The sequence below is a fragment of the Branchiostoma belcheri genome, unplaced genomic scaffold, assembly GCF_001625305.1.
Source record: "Branchiostoma belcheri isolate BF01 breed outbred unplaced genomic scaffold, Haploidv18h27 scaffold8, whole genome shotgun sequence".
NCBI classification, from domain to species: domain Eukaryota; kingdom Metazoa; phylum Chordata; class Leptocardii; order Amphioxiformes; family Branchiostomatidae; genus Branchiostoma; species Branchiostoma belcheri.
In genome coordinates, this window is record NW_017804464.1 from 360,329 (window position 1) to 377,184 (window position 16,856).

Below are 16,856 nucleotides of genomic sequence, written 5' to 3' on the forward strand. Positions count from 1 at the left end.
AAATGAAGAGGCTGTGGAGAAGGTAGTAACAGCAACCATAAGTATAACAGACAATTCTTATACACACGTGCATGACAATTATCATATGGTTCATTTCCCTATACTTTACAACAATTGTAGCAGAATAACAACAAAATACGGGTGTGTGTATCAGAACTTTTAGATCTTGTACTTACCTGGGAAACCGCTCGGCCTAATCATCATGACTGTTTTCTTCAGTGAGTATCTGTAGCCCAGCCAATTTTTCCACACAATCCCCTGAGCGCTGGTGCAGCTAGAGCTAGAGCTACATCCGGTCAGATACTGTCCGTTTAACAAGGCCAGACCACAACTCGGCGGAAACCACCAGCCTGATGGTCCGAATGTAGCTCCACAGTTGACATCGTTACCGTCGTTATCTTGATCCTTTGTTGTAAACATTTTACCGTTGATGCTGTGATGTGTAATTGTGGGAGCCAAGTCGTCAGTTAAAGTCGGATCCCCGGTGAAGCCGCTGATTGTAACCGTGTATTTACTGGTTGAATCTCCCACAGAAAACGTGCCGTACCGCGCGAACTTAGTAGTTCCTTCCCAGTTCTCTAAATACACGTACAGCTCGTGCTGCTGCTGTGACGTTAGACTGTGTAAGTGTTCAAGTCCTATCCATAGTTCTCCGTTTACGTTACCGAATCCCTGCACGTACACGTCCCACGTGTTGTCGAACGACACCGACCCGTCCTGGCGCCGCTGTATGACCGTCCATCCACCGCCATCAGTGTCCATGTCACAGGACACTTGGAATGGCTGAGGGTGGCCGACATGGTAAGTACCGCTGGTCTGGATTCCCATGGCGGACAGGTCGGCACAGTTCTGTGGCGTAATGGTACCTGGAGAAGCCGGAATATGAGATTTCAAGACAGTCACAGTACACGATAATCTATCAAGAATGATGGAAGACAATTCATAGATAAACTGAACTTTAGCTTCCGGATTACATCAAAAGTGGGATCAAAGTTAAAAAGTGAAAAAAATGACATTCTGTTAAAAACTCCCAAGGTTCCCGTTAGCTTGCCTTGGTTACTTAAGGGTTAATGACCCGCCCCGAGGTGAATATGGTGTGATAAAGCCTTGTCAGTGCTATAACCACCGAATAAAGCCACAAAGTGAGCGCAGCGATCGAGGTGGCTTTATGAGGTGGTTATAGCAACTGACAAGGCTTTATCACACCATATTCACCGAGAAAGGGCGGGCCATTAACGCTATTATCATATAGCCTATCCAAACTGATGCAGTAAGTGACACAATGCACATGCTGAATAGAACATAGAACATAGTTCCATCATAGGAGTCACCTGAGGTCACTGGGTAGAGTTCACGTTAACTGGGTCAAAGGCAGGGAGCAGGTGTTCTTATGGGAGTCACCCGAGGTCAATGGAACACAACTTAAGTTATTTTTGGATTTTTAGAACTAGAGCCGTATTCTATTGGGTCACCTGAGGTCATATGCGGGTGATTAATTGGGTTGTTTAATGAATGTATGGATTGGGATGAATAAATACCCGGTTTTGACTCTATTTGTGACATTATGGCGTCATAAGGAATGTGGAATGGAGCCTTCTGATTGGTCAACGTCACCTGGCTATATGATAATGTTGGATAATACATTATGTGAACAGTTGCATACCTGTGTACGTGTCACAAGAGTCTCCCTCCCAGCCCGGATCACATGTACAGGTGAAGCCGTTTACTTGGTTCGTGCACGATTGGTGGAGATGAACGCAGGGGTCGGGAATACAGAATTCTGTGGAACAAGGGAAGAAGGGTTAGTGATATGCACAATCACACAGTGACTCGAGCATCATGGATAGATTTTGAAAACTATCAGCCATTTGAAGTAGCATCCTCTACTTTTCACCAGTGATGTGGTTCATTAATCTCCAAGCAGATCTTTTGGTGGCTGCAAAAGTATCCATTTGGACAGTATCCATTTGGCAGACAGAATCCGATACAGGCCGCCTGGGTGGCGGATTATTATTAGTACTTTATTATCTGGATGTCCAAGTTTCATCGATGGTTTTACCTATACTTATACTTATACATACTTGCTTATACTATATCAGATTAGTTGAACCTACCGCTCCGTTGGAAGTGATCAAATCTTGAGTTGGAATCCAGTGCTTGTCCGGCTGTGTTTTGGTTGTCTTCACTCAACATGCACCGTGGACCTCGGCTGTCCAGGTCAAAGGACAGACAGGAACCAACTGAGAGGCTTCCTTCTCCCAGCAGACATCGCAGTGCGCATGTCCGGGGACTCACAGTCGGTGGGGTGACAATAACGTCATCGTGGCCGCCTAGGGCCTGATCGGCGTGTTCTGAGAAGAAACCGACTATATCTGCAACACATAGACGTTTGAATTCGTAAATTAAAATTAGAAGACACTATGCTATTTTCGAATAAATGATAGAGATAATAAAATAATAAACATTTTGATATATTTTGATACGATCGTAAGTCTTATTTAGCAAAACGAATCCACGTATTTCTTGTGCATCACTATCAATAAGTATCCTACTGACGAATAAAGGAGGATCTACCATGATGCTCGAAACAGCAACCGTAGGTTCATGCCAAACGTGTATACGTTTAGTAAAATTGCAATAGACGTATCCCCTATGTATCTTTGATGTTAAATTTTGATCAATCTCTCATAATTATGTTGACGGTGTGTTCTCACCTTTCATCTCGTAATGGTCGAACTGACTGTTATAATCAAGTGCCGTCCCGGCTGTGTCCTTGTTATCTCTACTCAGCTGACATCTTCCGACAACCTTTCTGTAGTCAAACGACAAACACTCCCCCTCCGGTACATCAGTGGTTCCTTCCAGGCACTTCTGTGCACATTCTTCAGGAGTGATCCCGCCGATCAGCTCGTCATCATGGCTAGACAAGACTTTGTTTCGAATGTGCACAAACAGGTCTGTAAAATCTAAAAGTAATTCGTATTAGTATTCTACTAGCATTTACTGTATCCCTGCAGTTAATGCGCAACAGTGATACATCCTTGTGATAAATAACACACTATTTAAAACATGCACTTTGTGTGTCGTCGATTGATTTATTGATAAATGGTCAAATACATGTACTTTTTCCTATAACAATGTTGAAAGGTATGTAATAAATTATGTAAATGTGATCTTTCCCATTCGGGCACCCTTATGAAGCTCTCGGGCTTTTCTTTTCGTCTAAATGGAAGGTGATCGTACATCCTACAACCTCACTCCCGCTGCTGTACGGTAACAAAGCATTGAAAGAATAGGCAATGTAAAGCTATGTACGTGTAGAACTTTTTATATCGCTGCAATGACATTCTACTTGTACAACACGTTTGTGATTAATTTATGGCTTGATTGGTGTCAAAAATACGTGCGTACATTTCTGTATCAAATATGCTTTCCACTCACCTGCTGAAATCTCTGTGAATGCAGTAATGATCAACAACATGAAAACTGCTCCTCTTAGGCATCGGTAATTTTTTAGGTCATTTACTCCACAGGAACTTCCCATGGTAATTTCAGCCAAGATTACATCTATCCGCCGAAAAATACCAGGTTAAATACATGGAGGAAGTTTTGTTGCGCTGTTCCGCTAACTTTGGACTAACTTCCTCCTGTGGTCCGTGTAGTGCGCGTGCGCTTTGACACAGAGCAAACAGTGACGAGGTGAACTTCGTCAAACATTAACACAATCACCCACTTTGACATGAGTAAGCACCATGGGCCCCAATACTCCATATATGGAGAGGGCGGGAAATATAAAAATTAAAGAAAATAGACCGAAATGGAGTCACAAAATTACACGTACTAAGCTAGCTAGCATTCCAAACAATTACTTTGCATGTTTACTGGCACGAAAACATCAAATAAACAGTATTTTTCTCTCCTGTAACTGTTGTATAGAGTGCAATGTAAAGCATTTTGTAACTGTTCGGGTACCAAAATATAGCCTGGGTACCATCCTGGTTAGTTTACGTCCGCTCCTACAGTCGACTGTAGGAGCGGACGTAAACTAACCAGGATGGTACCCAGGCTAACCAAAATATGAGCATATTCTGATTAGCATATGCCCAGCATAGTGTGATCTTGTTTTCAAGTCAGAAAAAAATGAAGCGAGTGAATCGAGAAATTGTGTTGTTGTTGGCTTAGGCACATTCTAACTAAGCAAATCAAGTACGTGTACGAGTGCTTAATGTGTAATTTTACTCTACCGAGGTAAGGCACTAGTAACGTACTTTGCCTTGACCTACTTTCTGAGCTGTAATGTGTATGAGCCTATATTTTGTAGAAAATATCAACTTGGATACGGAAAAAATTACCACCAAATATAGCATTGCTTATACATGTACATTTCGTTGATATTCTTGTAAATACGTGTATTGAGTGCAATCTGTACTCGTGGAGAGTATAACTTGTTTGCATACATACATGTTGCTTCGTATGTCACAAGTGTACAAATGTCACCTCTGTATCTCTATTATATGAGCGCGTGTATCACACAACACTTTAGATTTATTCAAAAAAGACATTTAACAAACAATGGACTAATGCATGTATATCAGTTTAGGAAGAAACCTCAGCCACGGCCTGAAGTTCATTAGATATGCAAATACTTGACCTCCAGAAAATGCTCATTAACGACTTACTTGCGGAACAAAATCCTACCAAAGTACATTTACAATATAATGAATATACACATATTTGTAGTAGTAATATGAATGCATTATGATCAAGGCTCTTCAAAATTGTCAATCCAATGCAGAGCACACCTATATTTTACATACGCAGTCAAAGCATAAAAATACCAACATCTGGTAGTCATTTTATAAGGTGTGTGGAAGAAATTAGGTATAAAACTCCATCTATATGTTTCATTAAGCATTGTTATGTCACTCCTGTTATATATAAGATAAAATATTCAAACTTCGAAGGAACATAAACTAGATGTGAAAGTTGACATCCAAGCAAATACATCTGTTGACCACAGCATGGTTTCTTCGTTTCCACTTCATTCTTATTCATGAAGTAGTGAAGCGTACGGCTGACGAGAACAAAAAGAGGCAGTTTAGTACATATGAACAGAACAAAGTGCAGCATCAGATACTATTGATATATATGTTAGACTAGATGTGACACAGGTGGCATCCAAACAAATGTGGATATATCGAAAAGAAGGTAAACAAGTCGAAGCTTCATCTCCTTTAAGAATGGAAGGAAACAGGCATAATATATATACAGACTGTTACCTTGTGTGCTTGAATGATCCTGTCCAGGTTGGTTTTCAGTTGAGGAAAGGTCGGCCTGTCTTCTGGCAGAGTCGTCCAGCAGTCTTCCATCAAGGCGAAGCTGTGCAGGTATATTTACATGTATAGATAAAGAAGAAGTTATTCATGTTTTGGTAGCTACTTTCCTAATTCTTTTGCAATGCCCAGTGATACAAGTGGTAGAATTTTGCTTAGTAATTCCAACACATCTTATTTGAGATGTTACTATCTCTAAGGGCATACTTACAGTTCATCTGGGCAGTACAGCGGCTTCTCCAGCCGGCCGCCATCTTTGATCATGTCCATCATCCGTTTACCCTTCATCCCCCCGTATGGCAGATGTCCTACACGGTGGATGAAATGTGTTAAATCCAACACAAATACAAATGTGCATATTGATACGTCACGAAAAATGGAGAAAGCTTTTTGGATAGGGGCTTAGAGAAAGGTTTGGACCCCTTCCCTCTTTCCAATTACATCCTTGTTATGTGACAATGCTAAAATAGGAAAATGAAAAAAAAACGCCAATATATACCGAATATACACAATACATGTGCATCATCATTTCGGACTTAATTTTTCTATACAGGTGTTCCTGTCTTCCATATATTATGATTTTCATCCACAAATTCTAGACAGACATGTAGATATTAATATGTATATTAGAAATGTAAGTATTTATGCATACCCATGGACATAATCTCCCACAGGAGAACACCGAATGACCAGCTACAGAATAGAAAACAAGTTAGGAATCTCTTAGGGAATAATGTGTACCTTACTTTCGCGCACACACTCTCACAAAAGTACGAATTCTGAAATTTCCAAGCATGATTGAAGTTGAAGTTGAAAGTGATACTATTTTGTAGATGTCTAAAATAAATGCACCGCAAGATAATAGATATAAATCAGTATCATTTCTAGTACATTCCAAAAACTAAGAGGTGGTTATTGAAAGTGTGATGAAAGAATCCTCATACTCACACGTCACTCTGAGTTGTGTACACGTTGTAGAACAGTGACTCATAGGCCATCCACCGCAACGGGAGCTTGGTCTGAGATAGATATACAATGACAGCTGTGATTCAATCATCATATAAAGTTGTAGAACACTTATGTCTTGTCAAAAATAGTACATTGTCATACTTGAAGGGAGCTACATACTGCACAGCCCTTACCTGTGTAGTCTTTACGTACTCTTCACTTTCATAGATGTCCCTGGACAGTCCAAAATCAGACACTTTGGCCACCAAGTTCTTTCCAAGTAGGATGTTCCTTGCTGCCAGGTCACGGTGGACACACTGTGGGGAGGATTTCGTAGCAAGGGTTGGCTAAATCACATCATTATTTGTATTGTCACTCAGATGCTGCTAAGATAAAAAAAAGGTGCATGAAGGATGTGTGCTTTCATTGTGTGACAATATCAATCATTGCAAAGCCATAGATGATAGTTAAGAAGACTTATAACCACTTAACTATCAAGTGAGTACCATGAGTGTACAACTTCGTTTTAGGTCGCCACCAACATAGAAAACAACACATAAAACAACACGCAAAGCAACAATTTAAATTAATGATTGAATCATAAACAAATGATCAAAGGTTTCTATTCCAAATAAATAAAAGACTGATAGGACTGTTATAAAAATAAATATTACAAAATAATTATTTTGTATTATGTAAAAGACATTATGAGTGTTTGGATACGTTACCTGCACGGCTGCAAGGTGGCTCATTCCAGCTGATACATCGATGCCAAACTGGATGAGCTGCTCTAAGTCAATAACTGGAGTAGGCTGATTTTGGTACTCCGAGTTAGCAATAGAGTTGGTCTTCAGCCAGTCCCTCAGACAGCCGTTAGGGGCGTACTCAACAACTATCATCAACGGTCCTAAAACATGGATGGTAATATGGATTTATCCAAAGGACAAGGATCTACATTTTGATTGAGTAGTCATGACTGTATTGGCCAACAGGTATAGATATTGAGAATTACAATTAATCAGTTGTCTTTACTGTATATTCCTGCCCGAATAATAGCCAAATGGGCTACATGCACATGTGTGGTCTAGAGGTCATAAAAGATGGAGTAATGAACACTGTAACACGGATACAGAAGAAATAAACTTTGATTGCAGTGAATATTAGATATATAACAAGTTACATCCTGGTCATATCATAGGATGAGCATCCATAGCAAATGGACTATGTAGTTCATCAAGAAGATACACCCTGTCTTCCCAATACCTACCTCCTTTTGTGCACGCTCCAACCAGGGAGATGATGTTGTCATGACGACCAACAGTCACCAGGATCTCCAGTTCACCCAGAAGGTCTTTCTTGTCACTATCAGATGCAGAGTCTGGCATATTTTTGGATGTACAGACATTTGTCAAAACCAAAACAATGATTCTTGTAACTTAAAAAAAGTGTACTTGTGAGAAAATCAGTTAGTTTCCACTTTGATTTGACTGGACCAGAAAGCATTGCAAAGACCGACTGATTTTTTTACCTCTTAAAGTCTTGACAGCCACAGTGGTTGTCACCCGTCGGTTACGGACTTCTCCGAGGCGAACCTCCCCGAACTGCCCCCTGCCGAGCCGCCTGCCTAGGCTCAGACTGGACCGAGGGATTTCCCAGAAGTTGTGGGTCGAGATCGGTGAATCCGACGAAATCTGTAACGACAAACCAAACGTTGCAGCGTGTGTGGAGGCAGTAATGGATTGAATTGAAAACAGGACAACAAGCAAAGAAAGAATTACATCAGATGCTGAATGATCTGTAACATACCTGTATTTCTGAACCGTTCAGTTTCTGTAGCAATGCTTTAAGTCGCGCTCTTGGTCCAACCATAGGGACAAGGTCCTTCATCATCGCGTTATCAAGATGGCGCAACGCCTCTCCATCAACGTCGTTCTCTGTACACGAAACAAACGTTCTTAACATTCAATTCAATATAATGGATTTATCAGTAATCACACAATTCGTGCCAATACATAGGTGTGTTGCATATATTGTTTAATCTCAATGTCACTTATTGAGATCTATCAAAAATACTTCCATGAATTATGTTTTAATTGGCGATGTGGATTCTGAGGAAAAAACGTCAGTCGTATCATAATGATTCTAACCATACCCCTAAAAGCCCTCGCACACTCCTGCAGGCCATTGTCTATTAGAAACTTTTGTACGTCTTCGACTGTGGTGAGGTTTGATAGTCCAGATATCTGAGGAAACAAAATTGTATAGAATTTAGCACAGAATGACTTATGGATATATATAAACAAAACTTCATTGATATAGTACTAATTACATGTAGCATGATTGAAATATTACATTTAAAGATAAGTGTATTTGACGGCTGTCCCGACAGAGTGAGTCAGTGAGAGTGATTGAAATCTCGTAGTTATAGTAGCTCCTGTATCTTCGACGAATAATTCTATCACGGGAAAATACTTACAGATGTATCTCTGGAATTTGCCGGATCGAATGACTCGTTTGTAGCACCACCTGCCACTGGCTGATCAGTGATGTCCTTCAGTGGTACGTCTCTTCGTTTGGGAACGTTTTTATTTGTCCTCCTGCAAATACAAAATGTTTGTCAACATGCATCACGATTCTGTCGGTATAATAGCTGTTACTAATAGTTGGCCCACCGCAGCTACTTACAGGCTAGTTATAACATATTTATCTCAATTCACAGCTTCATAACATAAACACAATATTCATCATAAGAGAAATGTTATATTACACTACATTCGTCTTAGGTTATGACAAATCCTTATGGTATATGAATCTGATCCTGCAAGGTAAAAATTACAGCTGAAGAAAGATCGTAATAATCACATAGGTACGTTACTCTAAGCTATACGTTACCTAAATGCAGAAATATTGTCGAGATCTGCAGTTCTTGTAGTATATTAGATCTACGAAAATTAAAAGGTATAGATGTTACAGCACGTACCTGCAGTAGAAAACGACCGCTCCAACTGCACCAATGGCAAAGACACCTGCTACAACACCCACGATGATCCCTACCACTGGAACACCAGGTACATTTTGTTCTGGAGTACGATACAGAACACAGTTTGTTAAAACATATGCGGGTTTGGTGCCTGATAGGCAATATAAGAAAAGTAAATAATAATATGTAATAGACTTTGAGCAAGCATACATGTTAATGGTGACTTAGCCAAATAAGTTTTATGCAGACATGAAAAAACACTGGTAGGCATCGTGTCATACGATTCTATGGCTAGTTAATGATAAAGTATCCAAATATGTAGTACATTAAGGTCTAATGGCTAACCTGTACACCATGTACCATTCCCTTGGTATCCTGAATCACACGAACAGTTAAAGGATCCTTCCATGTTGGAGCAGGTTGCGTGGATGTGGCAGTTGTCAGCATTGGTATAGCATTCATCTACATCTGTAAAGTTCGAGATATATATTTGAATTTGAATAATTATGAGTATAAGACATATCTTGATAAATAGCTTATGTACAAATACAACTGACACAGAGCTTTAAGTCATGAACAACCTCAACACAAAAAGCTTTCATGTAATATATAAATGTTCCTGATTTTTTATGATGCAGAAATATTTAATAATGTTTGTATAAAATTGCATCACTTTCATACCTGAACATGTAACTCCATCCCCCATGTATCCAGTATTACAGGTACAGATGAAGGACCCGTCAGTGTTGGTACACATAGCCAGCTGGGTGTGGCAGTTGTCGGTACCGGCAGTGCACTCGTTGATGTCTGCAAAGACGGTATGCAGGTAGTAAAACGAATTGAGGTAATTTGGAAGATATGAGTTGTAGGCATAAGTTACACTTGTATACCACTATACAGTATACAAGAAGTAAAACCATACCTGTACACGTAACTCCATCCCCAGTGTATCCTGTATCACAGGTACAGATATAGGACCCATCAGTGTTGGTACATGTAGCCTGGGTGTGGCAGTTGTTGGTACCAGCAGTGCACTCATTGATGTCTGTAAAGAAGATATGCTGGTAGTAAAAGGAATGGTGATGATGATGTGATTTGGTGAATATGACTTGAAGGCACGACTTAAACAAAGAATTATACCGCAGGAGGTAAAACAATGCTGTGCTCAAACGGAGAAAAGCATACCTGAACATGTAACTCCATCTCCAGTGTATCCTGTATTGCAGGTACAGTTGTGGGACCCCACAGTGTTGGTACATGTAGCCTGGATGTCACAGTTGTCAGTGCCGGTAGTGCACTCGTCTATGTCTGTAAAGTTAAAAATGTTTGACTAGGATTGACTCTAAAGACAAAGTAGGTTGGTCAATAGTTGCAAAACATAGTTCTTCACTATAGTTTAGAAACTCACCTGTATCACAATCAGTCCCCTCCCATCCAGTATCGCAGGTACAGCTGTACCGGTCCAGTTCACTTGTACATGTCCCATGCACACAGGGGGCAGCAGCACAGAAGTCAATTTCTGCATACAGGCAACAATAATAAACGTAAGGATCTGTTCAAATTCTATCAACTAGATCATTCACAGTATAGCAGGTTCCTCGTCGCAAATAACCGAGTTCCAACATAATTCTATAGTAGCAGCAGAAAACGGTCACAATCATTTTGGCTTAAATAGTAAACGGAAATATATGAATGATTTACCCCATAGAGTTTCTTTCCAAATATAGATTTGAAGTGTTGGGAGTGTCAGTACACAGGGGATATTTCACGTCCAACTAAGTCATATAACCCAGCCATAATCATAACATTTGCTATACATGCAATATAGCAAGTAAGACATCTAGTTTTTTATTAAGTTCATACTATGTAGTTGGTTTAACTTCTGTGATTGCTTGATTGATGTAGTTTATGATCAGATGTCAGACATACCTTTTCGTTGATAGTAGTCGAACCTGCCAGTCTTGTCGTCAGTCAGTGACACATTGGCAGTGTCTTTGCTGTCCACACTAAGAACGCACTTGTTGTAGTTATTGTCCATGTCAAACGACCTGCACCTCCCGGCCGCTACATTACCGTACCCCTGGATACAGTGTAGCGCACAGACGGCGGGGTCACTTACGTAGGGGATTGTTGCATCGTTATAGCCATCTAAGCCTTTGTTGTCGTAGAAATCGAAGAACTGGAGAATATCTGTTCAAAACACACAAATTTGTATCATGTGATACACAGGAAAATGTGTATGATGAAGAACATCCCATTCAAAGAGTAACAAACATATGAAGATCAGCTGTAAACGTTGGTGGAGGTTGAATGTCAAAAGTTTTAAACGAAACATTCTTTTTCGCCAGAAAGTATACAGGTATCTGCTAAATGATATGAGGGTCGAAGAGAAACCTACCTTTCTTGTGATAGTAGTCGAATCTAGTTATCGGACTTCCTTGTATATGATCCGAGGGGTTTGTGACTTTGCTAGCCGTGCTTAGGATACAGGCTCCATCTCCGTCGTTGTCGTAGTCGAAAGACAGACATGTTCCAATGGGAACTGTTGTAGTTCCCTGCAGACATAACGTGGCACATTTGGCCGGAGTGATTCCCCGTATAACCTCATCGTCATGTCTGTTGAGAGCATAGCCATCGTCACGGTCAAAGAAGTCCAGTGGAATCGAACCTGTAGTGCATGTTTCATGAAGACTTAAGAGTTCAGTAGAATGTAACTAAACACATCATGGTACAGTGTTCACTACTGCTGTCGATAGAAGGACATGGGAATGTAAACTTGATGACAGATGTGCCAGCGTAGGCACAGGAAGAACTAACGTAGATATTAGGGACATATATTGGACGTGGTATGGTTCTGCAATTGTCCACCCTAGCTAATTATAAGTTCTTGCAATCTAAGTATGATAGTTGCAAACTCAGTACTACAGAAAACTCACCTTCTGAGAGGGCGACCATGCAAGAGAGGACTAGTCCAAACACCAGCGCGTGAATGTGCATGTCAGTTGTAGAAGGGGTGTTTCGCTGTGGCACTGATATGTCTAGGCTGTCTGTATCAACTACATAGTATGAGGAGCACCGACTTGGGCCAAGATTAGATCCAACGTCCACGATTCCCACAGGTATACTCATTCGAGTCCTAAGGTCATGCAAAATGGCCGCCAATGGTGTTATCGGGTATGGCAAATAATACAGACCGCAACTTGGGGTTGGTTAATCATTGACTACAAATGAACGTCTACTGTTAATGCAGCATGGGAACAGATTATTTCAAACACGTACAGTTGCTACAATTTCCCCATCCCCTAACATTTAGAACGACACCAAAAGACACATTTTTCACACATTATGTGCTGAATTCGAAGACGCGTACGTCAAACCTCATGATAGTAATCCAAGTAGTGGTACAAGTTGATCAGACAGTAGTCGTATGCTGCTTTACGCAACTTCTGTGACCCGACCCGGTGCATGTTATTAGCATTCGGACAAATAATAAAGAATCCATTCATTTACATTCTTTATTCCTCCATCCAGGACAGCCTATTGAAATAAAATACATTCATGCATGGACATACAATTTTATACAGAATTATTCTTTCACATTACACATTTCTAGAATAAAAGCTTACTAGCAAAGCAAAACTTTCCAACCATCAGAACTGATTACTAGTTTATCACGCTGTATGTGCGTCTCTCTCACTGGAGGACCAGCCCAACAACTGAGTCCTTAAATACCCACGAGACAAGTCAGTATGAATGACACTGTTTTCAGTATAAACTGTCGAAACGTAAGCCATTTTACATAAAATATCTTTCTCATGGCAAATGGTTAGAATAAATGTTCCAAACTATCATCATAACTGGGCAGCCATCCAGCCTGATCATAATACATTGTATTAATCTCTCTCATTGCACGTGCTCAACAAGTCGAGTCAAAGCATTTCGGGTCAGTACATAGGTCAGTTGCAAATTTCTAGCATAAAAGCTTACTAGATATCAAATCTCAAAGCTGACCAACCATCTGAACTGGTTACTGGTATATCAAGCTCTCACTCGCTGGTGTGCGCTAACAACCATTTGTTACGAGAAAGATATTTTCCTGTAAAATGGCTTGCGTTTCGATAGTTCAAACTGAAAACAGCGAACAGAGTGCCATTTATACTGACTTATCTTGTGTCTAGTAAGGACCCAGTTGTTGGGTTGGCCCTCCAGTGAGAGCCTGATATACCAGTAACCAGTTCAGATGGTTGGTTCAATGTATTATGATCAGGCTGGATGGCTGTCCAGTTATGATGATAGTTTGGAACATTTATTCTAACCATTTGCCATGAGAAAGATATTTTATGTAAAATGGCTTACGTTTCGACAGTTTATACTTAAAACAGTGTCATTCATACTGACTTGTCTCGTGGGTATTTAAGGACTCAGTTGTTGGGCTGGTCCTCCAGTGAGAGAGACGCACATACAGCGTGATAAACTAGTAATCAGTTCTGATGGTTGGAAAGTTTTGCTTTGCTAGTAAGCTTTTATTCTAGAAATGTGTAATGTGAAAGAATAATTCTGTATAAAATTGTATGTCCATGCATGTATGTATTTTATTTCAAGCAAGAGGCTCTCCTGGATGGAGGAATAAAGAATGGAAATGAATCTGTTGAAGCCCGGTGGTGAGGTCACGGGTTCGTCCCGGCGTGTTTTTCTCAGCAGGGCCCGGGGTGATCTTAAGTTTGAGTTAAAATCAATTCGGCGACCGCACGGGGTCAAAAATCGGCTGGCAGCCGTCGGGAACCCCGCCAGTCTCCGAGAAGGTACCGTGCGATAGTGCCCAAAAACAGCTCGCAAACGCGCCACACGGGCCCCGATTTTGAATTGTGACCTGGGCTTCTTGTGGAAGGAACCAACAAAGTCAAGTTCAAGGAGAAACTTGCAGAATCGTCAAAGGTCACACAAACCTTTGTTGTTTCTACATGCTGGCAACAACGTAAGTTCAGACATTTTCTCTCAGAAGTACCTTTATAGACTTATGTAACATCCAAAGAACAGAATTGTGTTCGTGCTTTTAGTCCTTAAAAAGGACTCTGGCTGCAGTGAAGCACAAAAAGTATGACACGAGAAGAATGTAGTAACGGTTGACTTGGCAGGAAATGTTCGATAACATAAACTACTAGACTTCAATACATGATTGATTTTCCAAATTTAAAGTTGCAGATATGACTTTGTAACATGTACCTGGGCCATTCTACATGGTTTGATAATGTTACTAGTACTGTAAAAACTAGTATTACAGAAAAATATTTAAAAAGTCTGCTAATCTGTTCCAACCTTTGTTTTGTAGCGGCTAAGCAGTCTAGAGTACTTTATACAAACTGCTGGGAAGGTCACGGTACAGCACTTTCTTGTTCTTACCCTGGGTAAGGACCGGGCCTCTGCCCATGATTTCTAGACGCCGTTTAATACTAATTATTAATTAATATATCCCTGAAGTAACAGGAACTTAGGATTTCAGGAACTTGTCTGTACATGGAGGTGGCTGGAAAGAGTAGAAATTGGCCAAATAGACAGGGGAGTTGGCCCGCTAGAGAGTACACCACCCGGAGCCTGGTAGAGGCTATATCGGAATCGTAGATTTCGGCAAAAAGGTCAAGAGAGTCAGAAAAGACAAACAAAGACACCTGAGAGGAGGAAATGCATCAATAGTGAAATACAGACCACAATTGCCTTTTTGTCCATGACACTGAAATTCCCACACAACAAGAGGCATATTGTATTACTAGTATAGGCAGTATCCTAAACTATAGCTACTATCACCCCCTCGTTTGTATTTACTTTTCATAATAAAGTAAAAGAGCTTTTAAACTGTTTTAGATTAGGCTGTTAGTCCCCATACAAAACGTTACTAACACACAATCATTATGCACTGTAAACAAAATTTCCCCAGTACTAAGCGCTTGTACAAACTCTAAAGAACATTTAAGCAGTCAAAGCACTCTCTTGTTACCGTTTTCGGCTTCTATGTTTAGTACTTAAACATATCAGATCAAGTGAACGCACAGAGGTGAGAGGTATATTCTGAACAATGGGTAAAAGAGACTTTAAAAAAAAGTCGAGACGGTGAACGATATCGCACTCCAAACAACTGACGAAGTTATCCTGAGAAGACAATTGCAAGGTTTTGTCTGTTTGAACCATTTATAGGCTCCGACTGTTCTTTGTACTTTTATATCAGCAGTTTTTATGCTCAAAAGACGGTGTCCCATCAATAGCAGCCAAAGGACTGACGTGTTACTAGTATCAGGACATTACATCAAGTAATGCAATACAAATCGTATCGTAGCACAACGTAAATAGTAATTTCAGCCGTTAAAATAATAATTTTACATCATAACATAAAACATATAAATATAAACTTATATATGTAAAATCACCATCATTTCCGAGTACATACTAACTTATGTTGCGGTTGTACTATAGTTATTAGTGACACTATTATTAGTAAAACTAGCTATAGCATGACATTATATTGAAAATTCAGTACAGGTGATGATTTTACATGTTTAGCAGGCGGATCATAAAAGGTAGAGCACTGTTTCGGTAGCGTAGTAGGAACAGCCCCTTCCCCTCTCAATTTCTAGTACAGGGTAAGATTTATAATGTGAAATGAAAATAGTATGAAACTAATAGTGAATCATGGTCCTTATTATTATTGCAGCTTTCTCTTCAAAGGCAAGAATGGCGGGTCGACATACGGAAAGGGCAGTGACCGCATCAAAACGCTGCTTCTTTGGTATCGTCATGGTGCTTGTTGTTGGGAGCTTGCTTCTCTTCGGTGTTCAGGTACACTACACTACAAATCACATGGTTAATGTAATTACCAGATATACGTTATTTCTTCTCTTCCTAATCTCAGCAACAAATTTCATTAAAAGTTAGAAAGCAGTTAGTACAGGGTCTGTTCCATCAAGAATCGTCATTTACCATGCTCAATCACGCGTATTCAGAACCGTACATGGGGCAAATCTACGTCCATGGACAAGCGGAGACTATCCAAAGCTCGAGTCTTTTAGATCGTATGTAATAATGATAGAATTCCATGCATTTAACATGAAGGATATCAACAACACTTTTCTGTGGACTAAACGAAATTTTAAGCAAATTCCTAGAATTCTTACAAATAGAGATAGTATATACCACATCGTGCATATGGGCTAACCCCTTCGGTGTTGACATCAAGTCAGTCACATTTCTGAGCTACACACAATTTGCACAATCAAAGACAGAGTAGTTATTAAGATTAAAAAGAAAGGAATCTGTTCCAAAGAAAGCCGCCGCAGGTCGAACATCCAGTTGTCCAGGTCTCGATTAGGTCTAGGCCTAACCATATACCAAATGAATTTATGTCAGGGGCGTCTGGAGCCTTAATAACAACCACAGAAACCATCAAATGGGTCAAAACGAAAACATAAAATTATCACAAATTATAAGAAATTGTATATAAACGACACAAGTACAGATCTCATGTATTAAATACTCTTATATCGCATTCACTGTAATACTTGAACGAATCATGCACAGTTTATTCACTTTTCTACAGGAAAGATCAT

General features: G+C 40.1%; 2 protein-coding genes across 2 annotated transcripts; both read right to left on the minus strand.

Moving 5' to 3' along the window:
- Positions 1 to 159: 159 nt before the first annotated feature.
- On the minus strand, positions 160 to 3,481 carry LOC109485993. The gene is made up of 5 exons (XM_019789690.1): positions 3,442 to 3,481; positions 2,715 to 2,966; positions 2,115 to 2,372; positions 1,664 to 1,780; positions 160 to 866 (listed from the first exon to the last, which is right to left on the minus strand). Exons 1-5 carry the CDS (start codon positions 3,479 to 3,481, stop codon positions 160 to 162), a joined length of 1,374 nt encoding a protein of 457 aa, XP_019645249.1.
- Positions 3,482 to 4,931: 1,450 nt separating this feature from the next.
- On the minus strand, positions 4,932 to 11,299 carry LOC109485995 (fibroblast growth factor receptor-like). Its single transcript, XM_019789691.1, has 19 exons — positions 11,191 to 11,299; positions 10,670 to 10,780; positions 10,447 to 10,569; positions 10,184 to 10,306; positions 9,943 to 10,068; positions 9,607 to 9,729; positions 9,262 to 9,361; positions 8,758 to 8,878; positions 8,434 to 8,524; positions 8,088 to 8,215; positions 7,810 to 7,972; positions 7,549 to 7,659; positions 7,010 to 7,188; positions 6,476 to 6,598; positions 6,282 to 6,352; positions 5,986 to 6,026; positions 5,545 to 5,641; positions 5,280 to 5,379; positions 4,932 to 5,074 (listed from the first exon to the last, which is right to left on the minus strand). Exons 1-19 carry the CDS (start codon positions 11,297 to 11,299, stop codon positions 5,048 to 5,050), a joined length of 2,067 nt encoding a protein of 688 aa, XP_019645250.1. The 3' UTR covers positions 4,932 to 5,047.
- Between the last annotated feature and the right edge of the window lie 5,557 nt (positions 11,300 to 16,856).